Source organism: Cetorhinus maximus, chromosome 4 (assembly GCF_964194155.1).
Source record: "Cetorhinus maximus chromosome 4, sCetMax3.hap1.1, whole genome shotgun sequence".
Classification (NCBI taxonomy): Eukaryota; Metazoa; Chordata; class Chondrichthyes; order Lamniformes; family Cetorhinidae; genus Cetorhinus; species Cetorhinus maximus.
Window position 1 is genome coordinate 78,179,715 of NC_135882.1, and position 24,290 is coordinate 78,204,004.

The 24,290-nt window shown below is 42.0% G+C and overlaps 1 protein-coding gene across 1 annotated transcript in view; it reads right to left on the reverse strand.

Moving 5' to 3' along the window:
- Positions 1–24,290, reverse strand: part of c4h8orf34 (chromosome 4 C8orf34 homolog) — a 633,137-nt gene that overhangs the window by 120,808 nt on the left and 488,039 nt on the right. The window contains exon 10 of the mRNA XM_078540385.1: positions 4,787–4,860. Within this exon, the coding sequence (XP_078396511.1) occupies positions 4,787–4,860 (74 nt within the window). The remainder of the gene's footprint in view (positions 1–4,786; positions 4,861–24,290) is intronic.

The following is a 24,290-nucleotide window of genomic DNA, read 5'->3' on the forward strand; positions in this document are numbered from 1 at the left end:
GCAGTGAGTTGTTATGATCGGAAATGCTTGCCTGAGTCCAACCTTGTCCAATTTGAGTGGATACAGTTAAATCTTTCAAAGCGGAGCTGGGGTTCAGTGTATCATGCAGATCAATGCCCGGTATGCTGGCTGCAGTCATGATCCTTTATCTTTCCGCCAGTCTGCTGTACCATGTGTTTGAGCCATCACGAGAAACCAGAGGGTGGCTACTGGGCGACAAGGGTTATCCATTGACGACCTGACTCATAACTCCATTGGTGTAATCCATGTATTGGTGTGAGGCATGCTTATAACAAAAGCCATATACTACTATCTGAAACTTCATTGAGTAGATCACTGACGGCTTAAGCAACTCTTCCACTGCCTGAACCCACTCTGAAGGAACCCTGCAGTACTCTCCATAATGTGAGTCGTGATTTGTAGTGGTCTGCTGCCTTCTCAATAACATTGCCATCACAGGGTTATGGATCTTGCCACCCAGAATATGGTAAGCAGCTGATGAGAAGGAAGGAGAGAGGAGGAGGGAGTGAAGAGGCAACCAGCATGTCCCTTTTCCAGCTGGCTGTCCATGATCAGCTCATTCGACTGCAGTACCAGTGAACACAACCCCAATTCCCCATTCCACTACAGTCCCACACCTCCCCTTCCCTCTGTCATTAACCATCACAGTGTCCTCTTGGTCACAATGCCAAAATAAAAGGCACTGCAAAACAACCATTCAAAACCAAATTTTTCAATCAAAACAGCCAAAATTCCACGCAAAAGTCATCCTTGTGCACTCCCTCAGTGCCTGCCTTTTATATGCCTTTGCCTGTCCTAGTACTCAGTGCTTCCCCAGTGGCTGGTGGAAGACTGCTGTCTTCCAGGTGAGACCGCACCTCAAATACTGTGTGCAGTTTTGGTCTCCTTATTTAAGGAAGGATGTAAATGCATTGGAGGTGATTCAAAGGAGGTTTACTAGATTGATACCTGGAATGAGTGGGGTGTCTTATGAGGAAAGGTTAGGCAGACTGGGCTTGTTTCCACTGGAGTTTAGAAGAGTGAGGGGTGATTTGATTGAAGCATACAAGATCCTGAACAGCCTTGACAAGGTGGACTTTGAAAGGATGTTTCCTCTTGTGGGTGAGTCCAGAACTAGGAGGCACTGTTTTAAAATTAGGGGTCATCCTTTTAGGACAGGGGTGAGGAGACTTTTTTTCTCTCAGAAGGTTGTGCAACTTTGGAACTCTCTGCCTCAGAAGGTGGTGGAGGCGGGAAAATTGAATATTTTTAAGACAGATTCTTGTAGTCAAGGGAATCAAAGGTTATCAGGGATAGATGGGAATGTGGAAATCGAAACACAAGGAGATTAGTCATGATCTTATTGAATGGTGGAGCTGGCTCGAGGGCCTGAATAGTCCAGTTCTGTTCCTATTTCTTATGTTCTTATGTCTTTCACTTGGAGAGACTGCAGATGGCCTTGCAGGATGATCTTGTGTAGCTCTTGGCCTAGAAGGCCCAGTTTTGGACTGCATCATCTCAACATGGATAGACTAGCTATGAGGCAATTGCAAGAGTACTGGCAGAATGGCAGTGGTGGGAGGACAAATGTATCATCCTGCGAGAGGACAGCTGGTTCATGGTCCCTGGAGCTAATGCCACTCCTCCAGGGCTGCAGCTCAGAAATAACCCAACGTACTGGTAGACAGATTGCTCGACTGCTGGAGGTCATACTCTGATCACTGGTATTACAAATGGGAACTATTGGAGCACAGCCATTGTGGTCAATGGACACAAAACAAATTTCAAATTAGACACTGGGACAGGAGTTCCAATTCTTTCAGACAACAAACAGTGGCTGAAGCCAGAATTCCTCAAGCCATTGACTGTAAGATTCCCTGGTCCAGGAGGCATTCAACTGAAGGTCAAGGGACAGTTGACTGCTAAACTCCAGTATGAAGAAAGAGAAATCACATAAACTTTGTATGTGATCCTCAACCAAGATTGTTCACAAGTCAAAAAGCATGCACACTTCTACAACTCATCTACAAAGTCGACGAATTAAGAAGCCCAGAAAAGTCGACAGAATTCAGGTCATAATTCCGAAAACTACTCTCCGATTTTGAGTAGACTGAAACTAGTCTTCTGAAGAGGGAGCACTGAAGCCTAATGTGAAAACCTGGAGAAAGCCAGGCGGAAGATTTCCCATGAACAGCAGGTGAAGGAATCACAAATCCTTCACATGGAATAGCAGCTTTCATCAAGCAAGAAGCCAAAAGATGAATATGTCCAAGGCAAACAATAAACAACAACAAATGCATTCCTATTGAGAAGCTTGAACAGGACAAAAATTTCATTGAGGATGTAGAATCATGTACCTCGTTGACTACAAAATTCCGACCAGCAACAATACAGAGGCTGAATGAAATCCGACAAGCACAAAAAGCAAGTGAAGAATGGTCTAAAATGAGAGAATACTGCACAGATGGAAGACCAGAATATGTTACAAACAATACTTGCCTGAAACAATACTTCGAGCAATGCATACGTCTCAGTGTTGTGGATGACTTAATAATTTATAATGAAAGGTTGGTCATACCAGGAGTGCTCAGACTCGAGGTCCTTCATAGAATACACCACGGACACCTCGGAATTACAAATTGCCGTGCTAGAGTGCAAAATTCAGTCTGGTGGGCAGGAGTCTCAAAATTTCGAGAGGAAATGATTTTGAGCTGCATTACCTATGCAATTCATTGCCAAGAGCAAAAGAAACCATTGATGGTATCCTCCTTTCCATCTAGACTGTGGTAACATCTTGGAATGAACCTTTTTGAGCTCAAGAGGAAGACATTCCTCATAGTTGTTGACTTCTACTCCAGATGGATTGAGGTTAAACGTCTTCACGGTACAACCTCAGAATCAGTCAGTAATTCACTAAAATAAATTTTTGCCACACATGGCATTCCAGATCTTGTCATTTTAGACAATGGTCCACAGTTTGTGAATGAATCGTTCAAGAAATTTACAGAAGACTATGAATTTGTCCATGTAACTAGTTCACCCACAAGCAAATGGAAAGGCCAAAAGGCGTAAAAACGGGAAAAGCTTTGTTGGAAAAGAATGATGATATCAACTTAGCGCTGTTGAGCTACCATTCCACACACTTCAGAGTGGGTTGGCTCTGTCAGATCTTCTAATGGGAAAAAGACTATGGATTCAAATCCTTTTTCTTCCGCACATCCTCATTCTATGTCTTAAAAGCAACTGATCTTGAGGCAGTAAGGGAGAAGGAGGAGGAATATTATGAAAATAAAACCAGAAGCTACAATCAACGCCATAGAGTGTATGATTTACCAGAACTCCAACTAAGTGAATTAGTCTGGGTTAGAGACCAGAATCAAGAAGGCCAAGTACTGGAAAAGATAAAAAACCCGAGATCCTATCTTGTTGCGACTATGGCTGGATTTTCTGGCCCCGACATGGGCGAGGCAGTGCCCCAGCCAGAAGTCAATTGAATTGGGCGGGACCGGAAGATCATGGCGGCGGGCGGGTGCGGAAAATCCCGCCCTATGAACGGGATAGTGAGACGAAACAGAAGCGCACTTGTATCGACAACAAGACGGCCATCAATGGAATAGACTACCTATCCATATGATCAGGAAGACAACCCTGAACTATCTCTGATAGTTCAAGACAGAGCATGGAGAACTTGGATCCTATGCAACATCCGAGAGAGAACAAGGTTCGGCAAATTGGTGAAACCACCGCGTTTATCTCTGTAAACCAGAGATGAAGGCAGACACTTCAGGGGGAGATGTAAGATAATGTAAATAGTATTTAGGGGAATCAGAGAGTTGGGGGGTGTTGGAGAGGGGTGGCTAAGTAGTATAAAGGGTCATTGTTAAATATATAAATATATAGTCTACATCATCAGTGATATAAGATCACATGACAACAGAGCATGGAGTGAGCTAGTTCTATGTGGAGCCTTGTGCTAAGTCCGTGTTGTACATTGTTAGTATAGTATTAAATAAAAGGTACAATTTACCAACAGCCTTGCCTCGAGCAACATCTGTAAACGCACACCATGAACAACCCTATCGAAGACCCTATCTAATGATAACAGAGCTGGGGAGGTCTCCTGCTGATCTGGCCACCATTTATTCCTCAGCCTTCAATATTAAATTAGATTAGCTCGTCAATTATATCATTGCTATTTGTAGAGCCTTGCTGTTAATTGATGCCATATTTGCCCACAGTACAACAGTGCCTACACTTCAAAATATACTTGATTGGCTGTGGAGTGCTTTAGATGGTCCCGAGGAGATGAAAAGTGCAATATAAATGGAAGATCTTTCTTTAATGTTTATTTTTTTAAATGCACATAAACAAAATTAAGTCATGAAATGCTGGCACAAAATATCTGGACAAAAATTTAATAACTGAGGGTATGACATGTGTTTCCTACACATTTATGTTAACAAAATAAACATATAGACAAAAAATGCTTAATCTGTGAAAAAGAAATCTGAAAAAAGATAATTAATCTTCAAAGATTCCGGAGCTTCTTTATCAATTTCCTGTAATCAAGCTGTTTTCAGCAAATAGTCTGCAGATATTACTGACTTTATCATGCAAAAATCTATACAGATTTCCCCCCTTAGGCTTGCATAATACTTGCAATAAAATTTAACTAAATATTCAATTCAAGCAAAATTTCAGACTGGTAATGGATTTTGCAAGCAGGTTTATCATGACAGATCATCCATCACGATAGACAAAGTCATCTGTAATTCAATCTACTTACAGGCCCTGACACTTGAGAAGCACTCTCAAATTCTTCTTCATCTTGCATCACTTTTTCCACCCCAAGCAATGGAGCTGTTCCAAAAGAATACATAACTCATTTCTAAACACTCGTATCATCTTTAAGCAATAATTAATCTCAAACAAGATAGTCATAAACATGTGTGTTAAATAAATAAGACCCAAATGAGTACATTAAAGGGTATTTTCAGGATTAGTCTCTGGCTTTCTCGATATGAGCACTGAAAGGCTGCATGGGAATGTAAAAATGGCCCATGATCCGTGTCGTAATGGACATACACCCATTTTGTGTGCCAAAAGTTTCTGGAGAGATTTGAGGCAGGTGATAGAACTTCCCACAAAAATCTGGCGGGAGCTTTTTAATAATATTTATATAATGTTGAAGTTAAGGTCCTAATGTGATTTCTGGCTCTTTTAGCAGAACTTGCTAATGAGGATACTATATATCTGGCAATCCAGGCTGCTGGACTCTATATGGAGATGAATGATAAGATTCATTCTGCTGTTGAAGGTAATTTGTGCACTGATTTTCTGAATTTTTGCTTTATTTCCTGCTTCCACCTAGACTTTCATAATCTTTGTGGTCATTTCTCCACTGCTTCCTTTTCTCTCAGCTCCAGTGGTGCTTCCCATCAACTTTCTAATGGAGATTCCTCACAACTCTTTTTCCAGCAAAGGTCAGATAAAAGAATAGGTGAAAGGTTAGGTGCCTCACAGCCTCCAACACGCAAGGAAAGATGTAAAAAAAGGTCTGATGGCTCAGGTGTGATATTTGAAGGCCTGATAGTATATTAGATGGTTCTTAACACATCCAACTCAATCCCAGGACAGTGGGATCAAATAAAGTCAACTGTCCTAGACTCCTGTGTACAAACCATTGGGTATAAGCATCGTTGTCACCAGAATTGGTTCAGTGAAAACAATGCTGAAATACATGACCTCCTAGAACAAAAATGAGCATCTTTCATTGCCTGACAGAACAACCCAAGGTGGCAAGTCAAGACAGCAGCATTCTAACAGCTCAGCCTGACAGCCAAAGACAAATCCAGACGGAAAAGGACATGGGGAAGAGAAAACCTGAGAGATACCACAATATTCTGACCACCATGACATGCAACACTCTTATGAAGTCACCAGGGCCATCTAAAGACTAAGCTAAATGGACAAAATCCCCTTCGCTCACAGTTTGGTGTTTTTCTTCTTAAGGATGACAATGCCAGCTGTTAATGCTGTAAAGAACGTTTTCAACAATTCCTCAACTGTGAATCCACAGTGGCAGCTGAAACTCTCTAGGCTATACCCTGTGGGTGAACCATTTTCAATGGGAGAGCTGCAACAAGCAATCAAATGGATGAGGAACAACAAAGCCTGCGGCTCCAATGGTATTTCAGCTGTGGTCTTCAGAGCAGGTGGTCTTTTCCTCACATTAATATTCTATGCACTCATCCTACGAATTTGGGAGGAAAAAGAACTCTTCCCCAACTTCAGGAATGTGACAATTGTAACTGTCTTTAAAAAGGGACATAAATCGTACTGTGCAAACTATTGAGGTATTTCCCTCATGTCCGTTGCAGGAAAAATCCTGACACTCATTCTCTTGAATTGCCTACTTCCTGTGGCTAACGAAATCCTCCCAGGGTCACAGGGCCAAATCTTGCATCCACCCCCATGGCAAAATTGGTGGCTAGGGGCATTTACTTGGGTGAAAGGGTGGCAGGTGAGGGCCCCGCCACATTCTTGTCTCCACCCGATTAAGTCTGGGGCGGTAAGGCTGATAGGCAATTTTCCCACCCCGCCACCAATTTGTATTAGCCCAGCTGCTGGCAGGGGTTTGCCAAATGGGGAGCACAACAAGCAAACCCTAATGTGTTTGTTTGTGGACTCCTGAGGACAGGCCCATTGTTCAAAGGTGCTCATTGCCTATTGAGGGACCCAGCATTGGGAACCAGGGGGCAGGGTACGGGTACCCACTAAAGTTACCCTCCCTGCCTTTGCTGCTGACACCCCTCTCCACCTCCCTTGTGATGCCCTCCTTATCACTCACCTGTAGCTGGGTCCTTCCTCGATCTGAGGTCTGGGTTGGACATGGTAGCGGCAGCTGCCATTGTCTCCCCGGCTGTGCTGCTGAGTACAGAAGAGCTGCCAACCTCTAGCTGCCTGGCAGCACCTGGAGGGTGGAACTTTCACCTCCAGGAGAACTGAGTTCCATCAGGGCTTTACTATCCTTGTGAGATTTGCTTTAACTATTTAGAACTGACTTATTCCCAAACCTGAAAAATCAGCCCAGATCTAACTTGCATGGGGTAAACTTTCATGCATCAGCATCAACCAATGCTTTTAATTTGTTTTCTTTAACATCAACAAAAGTTAATTTCCAATTTGAAAAAAATTACTTTTTTCTTCAATTCAAAAGGAATCACCCTTGTGTGGAATAATGTGGGGTAGTCACAGTGCTGTTTACATTAGTATCCTCACGGCTTCCATTTTAGGCATTAATTATAACTGGGAGTTATTTGTTCAATGCCAGTAACTCAAAATGCCCTGACAGTGAATTAGCAGCCAGCTTTCAATCATGTTTCGTCACTGATTTTCAATGGGATAAAATAATTGATTGTGATGTAAAACCAGCTGCTGATTCACCATTAACCTGTTTTCCACCACTAGAGTTACCCATTTTTATCCCTAACTGTAGATAACTAAACAGTACCATGAAGCAAAGAACTTGTCTGGCGCAGTTTAGAACATTCCATTTACAACACATATAAACAGAAAATTCTGGAAATACTCAGCAGGTCAGGAAACTGCTGCTTGCTTTTTTTGTTTATATTTCAGATTTCCACATCTGCAGTACTTTGCCTTTTGTCATACCCTTTCTAACAATACATGGGGAGGGATGTAATACAGTATGACACAGAGTATTAACATCCAAGTTCCTGCCTTGAATTCCTCATACTGGAGGAAGCTTTTAACACTTACAAGGATCTCATAACTGTAATTACAAAGAATATATTTATAATTTTAACAATAATAATGAACAGTTTTCACAAAGAGGTGTGTCTTAAAGAGTATCTGAATGGAGGAGAGGGAGAGAAATGAAGAATTCCAGAGTTTAGGGTACAGGCAGCTGATAGCTGAAAGCACAGCTGTCAATGGTGGAACTATTAAAATTGTGTGTATGTGTGAGACATCAGAATTGGAGCAGTGCAGAGATCTCAGAAGTTTTGGGCTGAGGGAGTCTATAGAGATAGGGAGGGATGAGAGTCATGCAGGATTTGAAAACAAGGATAAAAGTTTTAAAATTAACGCATTGCTTGACCAGGAGTCATTGTAGATCAGTGAACACAGGAGTAATGGGTGAACAGGATGTGGTGTGAGCTAGGATATGGACAGCAGAGTTTTGAATCAGCTCAAGTTTATGCTATCTCATGTGCAACATACGTAAGACAAGGGACTGGCCAGGAGCAAAGTGGCAGAAAAGGCCAAAGCTGAGAGAGGAGCTCGAGAACAGGGTGATCTGTGAATGGGACAGGAGAGAAATGGCAAATTGGTGTCACAAGCAGGGACGGCAAGGTTGTTACAGGTAAATATTGAATTTAATCTCCCTATAACAAGCTAGATGAATTAGTTTAAACCCATAATTATGTGCTGAGCTGATTAAAAACAAACTTTATGGGCAGAATATTGAGCTCGTCGGACAGGCGCACGTCCAACCTGAACAAGTATAAAATGACGCGCGATGAGGCCAGGTGAGAATCCTGACATCATCGTGAAACCACGTGATATTTTGGTCGGGAGTCGTGCGCAGGAACCAGCAGCATGCCCGCCAATAATTAACAGGCCTATTAAGGCCATTACAATGCTGCCCATCCAACCTTATGGTTAGTTGGCAGGCGAAAAGGCCAAGCGGCCTTTGGATTTTTTTGCGAAACCACATCCACGGGCAAGATAAGGTTTCGATCACTGATTTTTTTTAAATTAAAAAATTTCAAACTAATTTGTAACATGTCCCTGCTCATGTAACAGAGGCACATGAGGGGACATGTTATTAACATTGTAAATACTTTATTTTTTATGTTCAAAAAGCTTCAGCTCCCTGAGGAGCCTCAGGGAGCTTTTACCTGCACGCACTCGTGCGCGCGAGTGAAGTTCCGCGCTCGCCCTCCTCCCCCCCACCATACAGGCAGCGCTGAGCGTTGCAGTATGCAATTCACTCTGGCTGGCCAATTAATGGCCAGTCAGCATGAAATGGCGGTCACGGCCCGATAGCAAACGGCGGTCTGATTCGCAGCCGCTCCCACTCGCCCCCGCTGAGCCTGCCCGATGACCGGAAAATCCTGGCCTATGTAAATAAAAACCATTAGGTAAAGTTCAGGTAGCCTGCCTCAACTAAAGCATGTGGGAGTTTGTAGAGAACGTTGCCAATCTGGACAACCACAGTAAACATTTGAATCTCAAGGAACTTCAGCTCAGAGTTATTGAGCTAGAGTCCAAGGTATAGACATTGCGTGGAATCAGGTAGGGGAAGAGTTACTGGACATTTGGATCCAGGAGGCAGTCACACCCCTTAGGTTAGGCAGCGGTACTGGTCTGGTTACTGGTTAGGTACTGTAGGGTGAGACTGCGAGTCAGGCAGCTAAGGGAACTCAGTTGTAGTGTCCTCAGTTCAAGGTTCTTGATGCCTCCGTAGATGAGGAAAATCCCTGCAGGGTGGGCGAGTAAACTAACCACGGCACTGTGGCATTGGAGGCCATTCAAGAGGGAGGACTAATAAGGAATGTTGTAGTGGTAGGGGATAGTATAGTCAGGGACATTGATAGTGTTCTTTGTAGTTGTGACCGGGAGCTCTGATGGTTATGTTGCTTGTCTTGTGCCAGGGGGATTAAAGACATCACCTTGCAACTGGAGAACATAAGAAATAAGAACAGGAGTCCCTTGAACCTGCTCTGCCATTTCATATGATCATGGGTGATCATCGACCTCAACTCCATTTTCCCATCTGATCCCTATATATCTTGATAGTCCAAAATGTATCTATCTCAGCCTTGAATGTACTGAATAACTGAGCATCAACATCTCACTGGAGTAGAAAATTCCAAAGGTTCACAGCCCTCTAAATGAAGAAGTTTCCTCTCATTTTAGCCTGAGATTACAATCTCCTTATTCTGAGACTGTACCCCCTAGTTCTAGACTCTTCAGCCAGTGGAAATAGCCTTAGCATCTACTCTGTCAAGCCTTCTCAGAATGAGAATGAAATCACCTCTTTTCTAAACTCCAGAGAGTATAGGGACACACAATCTCACCTCATAGGACAACCCTTTCACCTCAGAAATCAATCTTGTGAGCATTTGCCTTTAGAGCCTTCCCTTTTAAGGCAAGTATATGTTTCCGTAGGCACAGAGACCAAAATGGTACACAGTACAGGGTAAATTAGCAAGAGACTAGTAGCCTGATTGACACCCCTTCCACAAACATTCACTCCCTACACCACTGACACATAGTAGCAGCAGTGGGTACCATCTATAAGATGCACTGAAGGAATTCACCAAGGCTCCTTAGACAGCACCTTCCAAAGCCACGACTGCTACCATCTAGAAGGACAAGGGCAGCAGACACATGGGAACGCCACCACCTGGAAGTTCCCCTCCAAGCTACAGACCATCCTGGCCTGGAAATATATCACCGTTCTTTCATTGTCGCTGGGTCAAAATCCTGGAATTCTCTCCCTACCAGCAATGTGGGTGTACCTACAATATAGGGACTGCAGCGGTTCAAGAAGGCAGTTCCACCACCTTCTCAAGAGCAATTAGGGATGTGCAATAGATGCTGGTCTAGCCAGCGATGCCCACATCCCAAGAATGAATTTTAAAAATGGCTAAGGTAGATTGAGAAAATAGGTTAAAGGTTAAAATATGACGATAGATAATCAATGGAAAACATTTAATGAACTAATAAATAAATTTCAATGGACACAGATTCCCTTATGGAATAACAAGACCCATGGGAGGAGTTGTTCAACTGTGCCTAACAAGAGAATTGCAAGATAGGCTCATTACTATTTTGGTATCATCATAAGTCTCTGAGTTAAATCTAATACAAAGGATTGAGAGGATTTTAAATTTCAGCAAAGGATGGCCAAGGAATAAAAAAGAGAAAAATAGAATATGAGAATAAACAAGTGAGAGACATAAAAATAGATTTTAAAAACTTCTATAGATATGTAAAAAGGAAGAGATTAGTAAAAGTGAATGTGCATCCGTTACAAGTAGAGGCAGGAGAAATTATAATGGCGAATAAGGGAATGGCAGCACCATTAAACAATCTTGAGTTCGTGATGGGGGACCAAAGGTATAGTTAGAATGAGGAGCTTAAACAAATTAGCATTAGCAAAAAACAGTACTGAAGATATTAATGGCACTAAAAGCCAGCAAATCCCCTGAACCGAGTGGTCTACATCATCAGGTTTTAAAAGAGGTGGCTACAGAGACATGCACTGTTTTTGATCTTCCAAAATTCCCTGGATTTTAGAATGGTCCCTGCAGAAGGGAAGGTAGCAATAACCCTGCTATTTAAGAAGGGAGGAAGAGAGAAACCAGAACTATGGCCAGGATTTTCTCCTCGGCGATTTGCGGACGGGGCCCGCTCGCCGAGGGGAAAATGATGCGGGATGACGTCAGGAGGAATCCCCCAAAGTCATCCCGGTCCCTTTAAATTTTTAGGAAGGCGGGCGGACAGCGGGATGAAGTTTCATGTCCGTTTTGTAAAAAAGTAATAAAGTTTATGTGTTTTTTATTAACATGTCCCATCTCGTGTGACATTGTCACATGAGGTGGACATGTTAATAATTTTTTAATGTTTCTATTTTTACACTTAGCTTACCTGTCACGAATCTCCCTGAGGCAGCACTTTGCCTCAGGGAGAACTGCGCTCTTTCGCACATGCGCGAAAGAGCACACTTTGACAGATGGGGAATCCCTCCTCACCCCGGAACAGGAAGAGCATAGTGCTTCCTGTCGGGGATGCCGCTGGGCGGGCCTTAATTGACCCACCCACTTAAAATGGCGGTGGGCCCCGTTTCAGTGGCGGGGGTCGGCTGGCCGCCTGCCGCCAAGTCGGTGGGGCCCGCACGCCATCCGAGGGCAAAATTCTGCCCAATAGGTCAATTAGTTGGACAGTAGGGAAAATGCTGGAATCTATTATTTTGGAGTTGGCAACAGGGCAATTAATAATATTATAATTGGGCAGAGTCAACACACATCTATCGAAAGGGAACTGTATTTGACAGATCTGTTAAGAATTTTTTGAGGTTGTAACCAACAGGGTAGATAAGGGGAAGGAATAAGGGGATGTAGTGTATTTGGATTTAATAAGCATACAATAAAGTACTAAATAGAGGTTATTAGACAGAATTAAGGCTCATGGGATTGTTGGTAACATATTAGCAAGGGTTGACGTCTGGTTAAAGGACAGGTTACATTGAGTAGGAATAACCGGATCATTTTTGGATTGTCAGACCGCAACCATTGTAGTAACGTAAGGATCAGACCTTGATCCTCAGTTATTTACAATCTATATTAATGACTTAGATGAGGTCATGGAATAATGTATCAAGTTTGCTGATGATAAAAAGCTAGGTGAGAAAGTGAGCTGTAAGGAGGACAGAAAGATGCTGCAAAGGGATATACACAGGTTCAGTGAGTGGGCAACAACATGGTAGATAGAATATAATGTAATGCTATCCACGTTGGTGGGAAAAATAGAAAAGCATAATACTTTTAAAAGTGAGAGATTTGGAAATGTCGGTACTCAGAGGGACTTTGGTATCCTTGTGGGTAAATCACAATAAGTTAACATGCAGATATAGCAATCAATTTGGAAAGCAAATGATATGTTAGAATTTATTACAAAAGAATTAGGGAATAGAAGTAAGGAAGTCTCACTACAATGATATAGAGCCTTGATGAGACCATACCCTGACTGCTGTGTACCTAAGGAAGGATACACTTGTCATAGAGCGAGTGCAAAGAAGTTACACCTAGACTGATTCCTGTGATGAGAGGCTTTGTCCTACGAGGAGCGACTGTGTAGACTAGGCCTATGTTCTCTGGATTTTGGAAGAATGGGAAGAGATCTTATTGAAACATATGAAATTCTTAAGGGCTTCCTGGCTGGGGAGTACCTGAATAAGGGGTCACCCATTTAGGACTGAGATGAGGAAAACCTTCTTCATTTAGAGGTATTTGAATCTTTATAATTCTCTACTCCAGAGGGCTATGGATGCTCAGTATTTGAATATATTCAACATGAATAGACATTTGGATACGAAGGAATCATGGGTTAGGAGGTAACGTGGGAAAGTGGAGTTGAGGCAGAAGATCAGTCACGATCATATCAAAAGACAGAGCAGGTTCAATGGGCCCGAAGGCTGACTTAAGTTTCTAGTTCTTATGTACCAAATTCCTCTCTCTGCTATTTTAATGTAGGTAACGTGTTTATTTTAAATAACATCAACAACAGTATATAGTTCATATTTACAAGTTGCTGTGATAAGCTATATTGTCAGTTTCACATTCATTTGCTTTTCTAAAACAATGCTAACAAAAATCTGGGAAACATGGTTGCAGAATACTTTATGGATTCCAGTATAAAAGGGAACATAGTTTAAATGATATATTTAATGTTTACAGCACATATCCATTCAAATATTGAGAAATCAATAACCCGTTTGGATGAATGTTGTGCCTAGATCAAGACTTCAATGTTTAGAAATGAGATTTACGTGTACAAGCCATTGTAATTCTACTCTTGGTTCAGGATTTAGCTTAGATCAGTTAGATATTCTTTCAGCCTCCTGCTTTACACACATGCTGCTGCTATAATAACCTGGTGTAATTGGAGTTGATTGGATAACAGATAAAATGCACATTTCATAATCCTCTCGTTGTAGATTTATATCCTATTATTAGCTGACATCCTATTCTTATCTGCCATTCAAATCAGTCACAATTTTCTTAGCTACTACTAGGCACATGGGTAAGAATGCATAAGTCTGCAGCCAGTTACATGTGGTGAGGTAGGCTCAGAACAGGCAACTTAAATCACTGGCATGTTTACAATAGACAAGGGACAGAATTTTACAGTCCCTCCCACCAGCAGGATTTTCCAGTCCCGCCGAAGTCAATGGACTTTTGAACGGCTCAACGTATTTTATGGCCCCGGCCCCACTGCGACGGGGTAGTAAAATTCCGTCCAATATGCTTGTGGGCATGGCGGAGTTCTGGCAGATCATCCCCTTTTCCTTCAGTATTTGGTGCACTTTGAAACCATCCAAATATTAGCAGTTTTGCCAAGGAAATCCAGGCTATAATGTGGAGGGACATGCTTGCTTGCATAGTCTGGATGGAGGAGGGGAAATCAGCATCCAATATATTGTTCTTCTGCCACAAATAATGTCATGAAGAAAAAGCTGTCTGCACTGCAATCTGTTATTGAGCAAAATGCAACACCAGTGACATCTCCAGTATCGATTTCAGGCAGACCAAGGACACACTTCCATTGCTGCTATGATGCCTGGCAGGTCTAATCTGCAAGATACAGTTGTCATAGTTTATCGGAGCAGTGCCACATAAAATTGCACCTTGGGTTGCTTTCAAGATTCATAAGAGCAATAATTTTGTAAAGTGTCTGAGTGTGTCCATACAATATGGAGTTCAACCGTTGAACTCAATTATGGGAAATAAATAGTTAATATAGGCTTTTAAACAATTAAATCATGAAGTCGTATTAAAAATTAAGTTGAATTAGAATCCTTACTCAGATTTAGAATCCTTACTCAAACGTGCAACAAAAAAGTCTAGATACTAAAAACATAAATAGAATAGATTTCAGATGTGAAGGTCATGCTTGACACACCTTACTGAATTCTGAAGAAGTAACAGAAAGAATAGGCAAGGGTTATGTAGTGGATGTAACATAAATGGACTTTCAAATGGCCTTTAGTAAGATACCACATAGTAGAACCATGTCCAACATGGTGAACATTTAAAGAAATACTTTGTAATTCTCAGTGATTATACATTCCATTGAGAAATAACTTCATGGTAAAGGATGGTGTTCATTTAAAAGAAGAGGCTTATTATATTACCAAGAAGACTAATAAGCCTGAGTGGGAAAGTTTTAGAAACCAGCAAAGGACGACAAAAAATTGATAAAGGAGAAAATGGAATATGAGAGTAAACTAGAAAGAAATATAAAAACAGATTGTAAGAGCCTCTATATTTATGCAAAAAGGAAGTGGCAAAAATACAAGTCATTAAGTCACATTGGCAACATGGATGAAGTGACCATGACTTTCGATATGCCCAGCAGCCAAACTATGAAGTGGTAATATTTGAAAACAGTTCCAGTGAAAACCACAGGACATGAGAAGACAAAGTTCACAGTGGTACTAGCCTGCATGGCTGACAGAATGAAATTAAAGCCTATGGTAATTTTCAAATGTAAAACCATGTCAAACATCAGTTCCCTGCTGGAATTTTTCTGCATGTCCATGACAACGGTTGGATGGATGAGGGTGGAGTGAAGTTGTGGATCGAAAATGTGTGGAATAGCCATCCTAGTGACCTACTTAAAGAATGCAGCTTATTAGTGTGGGACATGCCCAGGTCCTCCAATGATCCCTCGTGTGATGCCATCAGGAGCTCCTTGCCCTTGGTAGGGCCACCTATGGCACAAAGTAAGGGGGAGATGCCAGACAAAGTGCAGTCCAAAAAGTCCTCAATGGCAGCACAAGTGAAGGAAGACCTTGTGTCTCACTGGCTGCAAGGATGGAAGAAGGCTGCAGTGACAAGGTGGTCCCAGTCATTGTGGCTCAACACATCACTGAAATCTGACCACCAACCCAACAAGGTTGTGTTGACAATGACGGTGCTCAAGGTCCCCATCTTAAACAATGTGAAGTGCAGGCTAACACCAGAATTCATTGGCCAAGTCTTGTGATGGAGAATTGGCAACAGGGACAGGGCTGTGAACCTGGGAGTCCCTAGTCAAGAATCTCCACACAGGCAACAAATGCATGAAGGTCATTGGACACCAGTGTTGGGACAGGTGTCTTTGAGCAGCAGCATCTGTGACTCAGCAGTCCTCTTCAGGATACCCTTTGCTCAACCCAAATGGAGAGGGAACTAGAAAAAGTGCCCTAAAAATAGGCTGTCCCACTTTCTCCTGGTTGGATCCACACCTTGTTGGAACACCATCTTTGTTGTCAAAGAAACAAAACTTTAAATTTTGAAACTGGGAATGTTAGAACACTCATAGTTAACCCCAAGAGTGACCACCTGGAAAGAAGAACTGCAATTGTATCATGTAAGCTATCAGGACTCCGAATTAACATCACTGACCTCAGTGAGACCTGCCTTCCTGGGGGGGGACAACTGAAGGAACAAGCAGGGGATAACACACTTTCTACTGGAAAGGAAAGGCTGATAGCGACCCTCATGTCCATGGCATTGGTTTTGCCATCTGGAATAGGATCTTGGATGCACTGCCAGAGCATCCCAATTGTATAAGTGAAAGGCTCATAGACATCAACTACAGCTCAGCTGTAATCAATTTGTTACTGTCATCAGAGCTTATGTCCCGACCCTTGACTCCACTTAAGATGCTGAGGAAAAGTTCTACTCTGACCTTGATGAAGGTGACAACTGCCACACTCCTGCACTGCAGTGAGACCTGAATTGTGTATCAGCGACACCTAAGAATGTTAGAGAAATTCCATCAGCAAAACCTCCACCACATCCTCCAGACGGTCGAACAAATGTTAGTATCCTTCTTGAAGCCAGCTCCATAAGAATTCAGGCAAAATCCCTGAAAAATCAACTATGATGGACCGGACACTTTGTCTGGATGGCCAAAATCTGTTTCCCCACCAGATCTTGTTGTCACAACTTTCAAATGGATGGCATTCCAGTGGGGAAACAAGGAAAATGCTACAAAGACATTCTGCAGCTCTCCTTGAAGTGTGACAGCATTGACATTAATGACTGGGTGGAGCTTGCTACCACTCATTCAAAATGGTGACAACTTGTCCATCAAGTTGCATCACACTTTGAGTCCAAATGTCTTAATGATGAGGAAGAGTGATGGCAGAGGAGGAAAGAAGAAGATGCAGATGCTGATCCCACTACCTTGTGGGGCAACCTGCCCCATGTGCTTAAAGACCCGTGAGTCAAGAATCAGCCTGTCTTTCTAGGTGGTAGAGGCCATGGGTTTGGAAGGTGCTGTTGAGGGAGCCTTGGTGAATTGCTGGCACACACAGCTGCCACTGCGATTTAGTGGTGGAAGGAGTGAATGTTTAAGATGGTGGCTGGGATGTTGATCAAGCAGGTTGCTTTGTCCTGGATGGTTTCAAACTTCTTGAGTGTTGATGGAGCCATATTCATCCAGGTAAGTGGAGAATATTCCATCACACTCCTGACTTGTGTTTTGTAGATGGTGGACAGGCTTTGGGGGAGCCAGAAGGTGAGTTAGTCACCACAGAATTTCCAGGCGCTGACCTGCTGTAGTAACCACAGTATACATATGGTTGGTTGAGTTAAGTTCTGGTCAATGATAACCTCCTGAATGTTGATGTGGAGGTTTCAGTGATGGTAATGCTATGGGTGCTACAAGGATCGGTGCTGGGCCTCAGTTGTTTACAATCTCTATCAATGATTTAAATTAAGGGAACAAGTGTAACGTATCCAAGTTTGTTAATGATGCAAAGCTAGGTTGGGAAAATAAGTTGTGAGGGGGATGCAAAGAGTTTGTAAAGGGATATAAAAAGGTTAAGTAAGTGAATAAGAAAGTGGCAGATGAAGTAGAAAGTGGAGAAGTATGAGGTTAATCATTTTGGTATTGTTATGATTCTGTTAGGGTCAGTAAACCTTTAAGTAAGATATCTGAACACCCAGTAAATAACTGACAGAACTAAGTCACAAGATTTAATGTTTTCTACCAAAAGCAAACTTTATTGTTTATCAAAAAGAATTAAACAAAGCAAGCTCTACTAACTTAACATCATAGCGTATACAGACTTATGCTATAAACTCAGTTCTACTTTCTATTCCCATCCCCAAGAGTTTCCTTTTCTTATGAAATCTTTAAGGTTCTTTCCCTTTTCCTGGGACCAATTTAAAAACTATATCACCGCTCTCCGGAATTCACTGATTTCTCTTCAGTATTCCGTCTATTCACTAAGGTACAAGACTTCATGAGGATCCTTCCATTAGCTTATGGATAAGCGATCCTCCAATTTGTTTACCAACCTCACGACTCTGGATTCCACAGCTCCAGCACAGGCCTCCCTGTGACTTCTATGCAGCGGCTTAAAACACCAGAAAACACCCTTGGTTTCCAATAGCCCTTTGCTGTGGTTTCAATCTGGAACCAAGCTGATTACTTCCAGAACCCCAACTGCAACAAAGTTAACTGCCTTTCATTGGGAGGATTACTGTAGATTTCTTCTCTTAGCTTCCAGCTAAACAAATCTTCCAGTCATTGTTTCCCCTTTCTAACTTTGTCTTATACTGAATACCAATTCCCAATCACAGACTGCATCATGGACGATAAATTTACTCTACTTCAGGTGTAGGTCTGGCTTTATCTCTTGACCTCCAAGGAGCTACAAGCTACATAAAACCCAAAGCTGACACAATCTCTTAGCTGCTGTTCTCAATCAGTCTTGCTGCTGGCTGTATTCTAAGTGAAGTCACAGATATAAATCAAAACAAAGAATCTCACTAAGCTCTACCCATATCCATGGCAATGTCACACACACGGCCTGTTTCCAAGTAGAAATGCAAATTAACTACCTTTTAATTCCAAAGCTTCCCCTAATTCTGGGAAAACACATGAAAATCTTACCTCTTTTACTGGAATAACTGCAGATGTCATGTCTTCAATTCTTTAGCTAAGTCAGATCACCTGACATTTTAAGACTCTCACCCTTTTACTCTGACTTTATCCAGGGAACACAAGTTACCTATTGAATTGTAATTATCTTAAGTCTGTGTGATTTGCCAGCCTCTTGATGCTTACCAGGGTTTTTTCCCTCTGAACTTAAATTTAAAATTCCTTTTCTAAAATGAAAAGGCTATAACCTCTAAAATATATGAACTAAAAAATTAGGCATAAGTAACAGCAGGAAGAAAAGAAAGGCAATATTTTTCAAATGGTGAGAAATTATTAAATGCTGGTGTTCAGAGAGATTTGGGTGTGCTAGTACATGAAGCACAAAAAGTTAACATGTAGGTATAACAAGAAATTAGGAAGGCAAACAGAATGTTGCCCTTTAGTGCAATGGGCTTGGAGTAAGACAGTCTTGCTGAAATTGTACAGGGCCTTGGTAAGATCACACCTGGTGGATTATGTGCAGTTTTGGCCTCTGTACCTAAGGAAGGTGCTTGCCTTAGAGGGGACGCAACAGAAGTTCAATAGATTGATTCCTGATGTGAGGGGATTTGTCTTTTGAGGAGGCACTAAGTAGAAGAGTTTAGAAGAATGAGAGATGATTTCTTTGAAAAATATATGATTCCAAGAGGGCTTGTCAGGATTGATGCTGAGAGGCTATTTCCCCTGACTGGAAGGTCTAGAACTAGGGGGCATAGACTCAAGAAAAGGGGTAAGCCATTTCAGACTGAGATGAGGAGAAATTTTGTCACTTAAAGGGTTGTAAACCTTTGAAATTCTCTATCCCGGAGGGCTCTGCATGCTCAGTCGTTGAGTATATTCAAGGCTAAGATGGATAGATATTTGGACTATTGAGGGATATAGGAATCAGACGGGAAAGTAACATTGAGGTCGAAGATAAGCCATGATCTTATTACGTTGCAGGGCAGGCTTGAGGAGCCATATGGTCTACTTCTGATCTGATTTCTTATCCTCTTATGTTCTTAGTTGTGTCAGGGGGCAAGCAGCAGATTGGATAGGGAGATGGATGTAAAACAGAAATCAAAGAGTAGGGATGAAAGTTACTCAGACTGCAAAAGGTTGGAAATAGCGTTGCCCATGGATCAGTGCTGGAACCATTGTTTTTTCACCAGTTAAATAAATGATTTGCAATTTGATGTACAAATTCAAGATTTATGAATCATGCCAATGGAGGTGCAGTTAATACTGAGGAACACAGTGACAAATTATAAGATATATTATTTTATATTGAAACAATTATTTGTTATAATTATAAATGATCATTATATATGAATAAACTTGCCAAATGGGAATGTAATATATATATATTATGTTTGAGGTGATACATTTAGATAGGAAGAATAAGGAGCCAGTTGCTATCTTGGAAAATAAGAGTTTAAATTGGGTAAAAGTGGAGAGATTCAGGGTTACAGATTTAAGTTAACAAACCATTAAAATTAGCAATGCAGGCTAACAAAGCCATAAAAATTGCAAACAAAGCACTGGGATTCATCTCTATAGAAACAGAAGTCACAAACAGAGATGTTATATTAACCTTATCTAGAAGCTTGGTTAGAGCACATTTACAATACTACGCACTGTTCTGGTCTCCATATCACGAAAATGATATAAAAGGGCTGAAGAAAATGCAAATAAGTCTGAAAGGAAAGTCTGAACAGACTGGCTCCCTTTTCTCTATAATAGGGCAGGCCGAGAGGTGACCTGATAGAATCTTTAAAGTTATGAGTGGGTTTGATAGGAAGAAAATGTTCCCACTTGAGGGCAATTCCAAAATTAGGGGCCATAAATATAAGACAGTCACTAATAAATGCAATAAGGAATTCAGAAATTTCTTTAACTCAGAGAAAAAAAAACAAAAGTCTTGCAATTAGATAGCACGTGTCACAACCACCAGGCATCCCAAATGACAGCCAATTAAGTACTTTTTGAAGTGTTGTAACTGTTGTAATGTAAGAAATGCAGCAGCCAATTTATGAACATATGAACATACGAACATATGAGATAGAAGCAGAAGTAGGCTATTTGGCCCCTCAAGCCTGCTTCACCATTCAGTATGATCATGGCTGATCTGTTCGTGTTTTGAATTCCACATTCCCATCATACGAATATTGTACACAGCAAGCTCCTACAAACAGTAATGTGATCATCTGTTTTGCGGATATTGATTGAGGAATAACTATTGGTCAGGACACTGGGGATAACTTCCCTGATTTTTTTCAAAATATTGACATGGGACCTTTTACACCTCATCTGGATGATGGCACCTCCAACAGTGGAACATTCCCTCAGTACTGCACTGGGGTATCAGATTTGATTTTTGAGTTCAAGTCCAAGAGTGGGATTTGAACCCACAATCTTCTGATTTAGAGGCAAGAGTGCTACCAACAAAGCCACAGCTGACATAAAAAGGGGTGAGAATGTGGAACTGACTATCACACTGAATAGTTGAGGGAAATGGCATAGTAGTACTTAAGGAGAGCTAGACATGTAAGAGGGAGAAAGGAATAGAAGGAGATGTTGACATAATAAGGTGAAAGTGGGAGGAAGTTCATGTAGAGCATTAACACCAGCGTAGCCCTGTTTGAATGGCCTGTTTCTATATTGTAAAATTCTATGTAAAAGTATTGGAGCCAAATTCAGGTGGCCGCCATGATCACAATGTTTGATTAACCTATGCCCGTTCCTTTGTGCTACCTGCTCAGTGTGCAGGCCAGTGCTAAACATGATGTCCAGTGGCTACATGCCTTAGGAGGGGCCCAGTTTCATGTGAGATTAGCACCAATTAAAACCAGTCAACAATTCTTAAAGAGGAGATGCATTCTGATTGTAGCAGATACTGGGAGTGTTTGGGAAAGGTAACAGTATGAAAGGTCACTAGTGGCACAGCAGGGGAGAGAGAGTATTCTTCAAGGTTCTTAGATGGAGGCCTTGGTGCAGCACCTGGAGGGAAGGAGGGATATCCACTATCCACAGGGAGCCAGGAATCACCCCTGACAGATATTGTGAAGGCAGTAGGACCAGACAGCCATTGCAGTCAACACAAGCAGTGTGGCCTCAATGATATGGATGCATTGCTGCAAGAAGTTTAATGGCCTCACAAGAGTGGTCAAGGTCAGTGCGTTCAAATGTCATATACTTACAAGTGAACGGCTAGCCTCAATTCATAAGTCCCCTTCACTCATCTACCAATGATCTCTGTCCATCACAACTCATACCTAACGTGCATTGCTTCAACTCACCTTCACATACTTAGCAGTGCACAAGCCTCACACTCTGCATCATTTAGCTGGCATGCAATGCCAACTATTCAATAACTAGTACATCAACTAAATACATTGCACTCACTAACACACATCCCTCTCTCCTGCAGGATGAGGTGGCACATAACTAGAAGCAGCAGAATGGTGGTCGCCATCACTGAAACAGCCATGACTGTGGTCATAACTAGCAGAGAGGCTGAGAGGACTGAAAATGAAGGCTTGTTCATTCCTAATTCTCCTTCTCACATCCCACTCCTCACTCATCCCACAATTCTTTCTGATTGGCAAGCTGCAGGTGGTGTAATCATGCAGTTCTTGCTCTCCCCATCTCCACTAACCACAACCCTACCATGTACCTTTCTTTTTTCGAGTACCTGAGTGCTGCAACCTGACCAGGCAGTGGTGGAACAGAAAGAAGAGAAAGAGTTATAAAAAATGGATGATGAAGAAGAACCCTCATTCAATCTCACATTTGCAGCACCCAGCTCAAATACTGACAATGTGTGTCTTTTACAGTGTAGTTTAGAGGTGGCATCTACATGAAGTGAGGCACCAGGCACAAATGGCTTGTAGCCAGAGCAGGGGACAAGGGAGCAGGAACCATCCCTCCAAATGGCAAAATTGCACATGTGTTCTGCTGCAGGGGACTCAAATGGTGTGCTGAACAGAAAAATGCTGATGGGTACTGCTTTGTTCATTGGCAGGCCTGTCAGAAAGCCTACAGTCAATATCAAAGAAGACGGAGAAGCCTGGCACCAACATACACAAGGCTTTGCACAGAGCTTGGAGCACATCCCTTCCGGTGTGGAAGTGGTTGCCAACACCATCAACACACTTGCAGATCTAAAGATGATGCAGTATCTGATGGCCGATTTCTCAGCTTCCATTGCAGCACAGGTAGAAGCTGCCTACCCTATATGCCGCAGCGGAAATTCAGACTGAAGTCATTCAAGCTCAGCTTTCTACCACACACAGCCAGACCACAGCTATCATAGCTGTGGATACCAGTGTGCAGGGGGCTTACAAGGTATCCCAATGGCCCAACAATCTATCCTCCAATGCATTGCTAACAGTACTGCTGCACCAGCCTGGTAGTAACACCATGGAGCATGAATCTGCTATCTCCCCAACAGAAAGTCAGTAATATAGTGTAGGAGTACTAGGACAGGCAAAGACGAATAGAAGACAGGCAATAAGGGAATTCACAAGGACCTTTAGTTTACTTTTGTATTGAATATTGGGTCATTTGATTGATAAAGTTGGTTTGGAATGTTTGTTTTGTGGCTTTTATCTTTACATTATGGTCAAGAGGATGCTGTAGTCATTAGTAACAGATGAAGAGGTTGCTGAATGGGGAATTGGGGTCACATTCACTGGTACCGCAGTCAGATCAAGACTAACCCACTGGAGAGGGGTGGTGTTGGTTGCATTCTCGCTTCCTCCTCCTTAAATTTAGCCACAATTTAACTTCTTTCCTCTGATTACCTGTCCATAAAGCTACCTTGTACCCTTACACCTGATAGGCAAATATTTCTTACATGCCCTTATAAACAGAGCTAAAGGTGTCACTTAATTGCAATTTTTATCAGGGATTAAGAAAGACGAGGGGAAAGCCAGCTCAGCTATCACCCCTCTAGTTTAAGATGGGTTCAGTCAGAACCAAAGATGAAAGTGAAACAGATAACACTACTGTAAAGGAGGTTGTCAATTCAACATTCTAGAAGCCAGCACTTGTATCCCAAGGAAGGAGAGAGATTGATTGAATCACAACATCTGTGAGGATGAACGTGCAATCTCTGAACATTCTGAGCCACACAAGTAGGTCTGAGCTATTTGGTAGACAGGCTATTCAAAGTTGCTAATTGTCAGCTACCTAAGGATATATTCTTAAACTAATCTCACCAATTTATAGCCTCAGACACTGCTGTGGTTAATGCTTACCATCTGCTAGTGTTCATTTACAGAAAACCTCTGAACTCCATGTGTAGGCCTTGTTGCTTGTTTGGTTAAGTAACTCTGCCCACAAATGACCTGCTGCTCAACTACCAGTTAACTCTAATTATATTTATGCATGTCTATTGAGCATTTGTATACCCAGCTTCAATTTTTAGTTGTGATTCTTAACTAATAAGTAACATTTACTGAATGACTTGTGGTCTGCTTTCTTTTTTGATGATTTAGCAAGGGTTAATTCACTCACTCAGCACCTGAGGGGTTGACCTAATCAAGGGTTAGTAAATTATATTTATTTTGATCCAA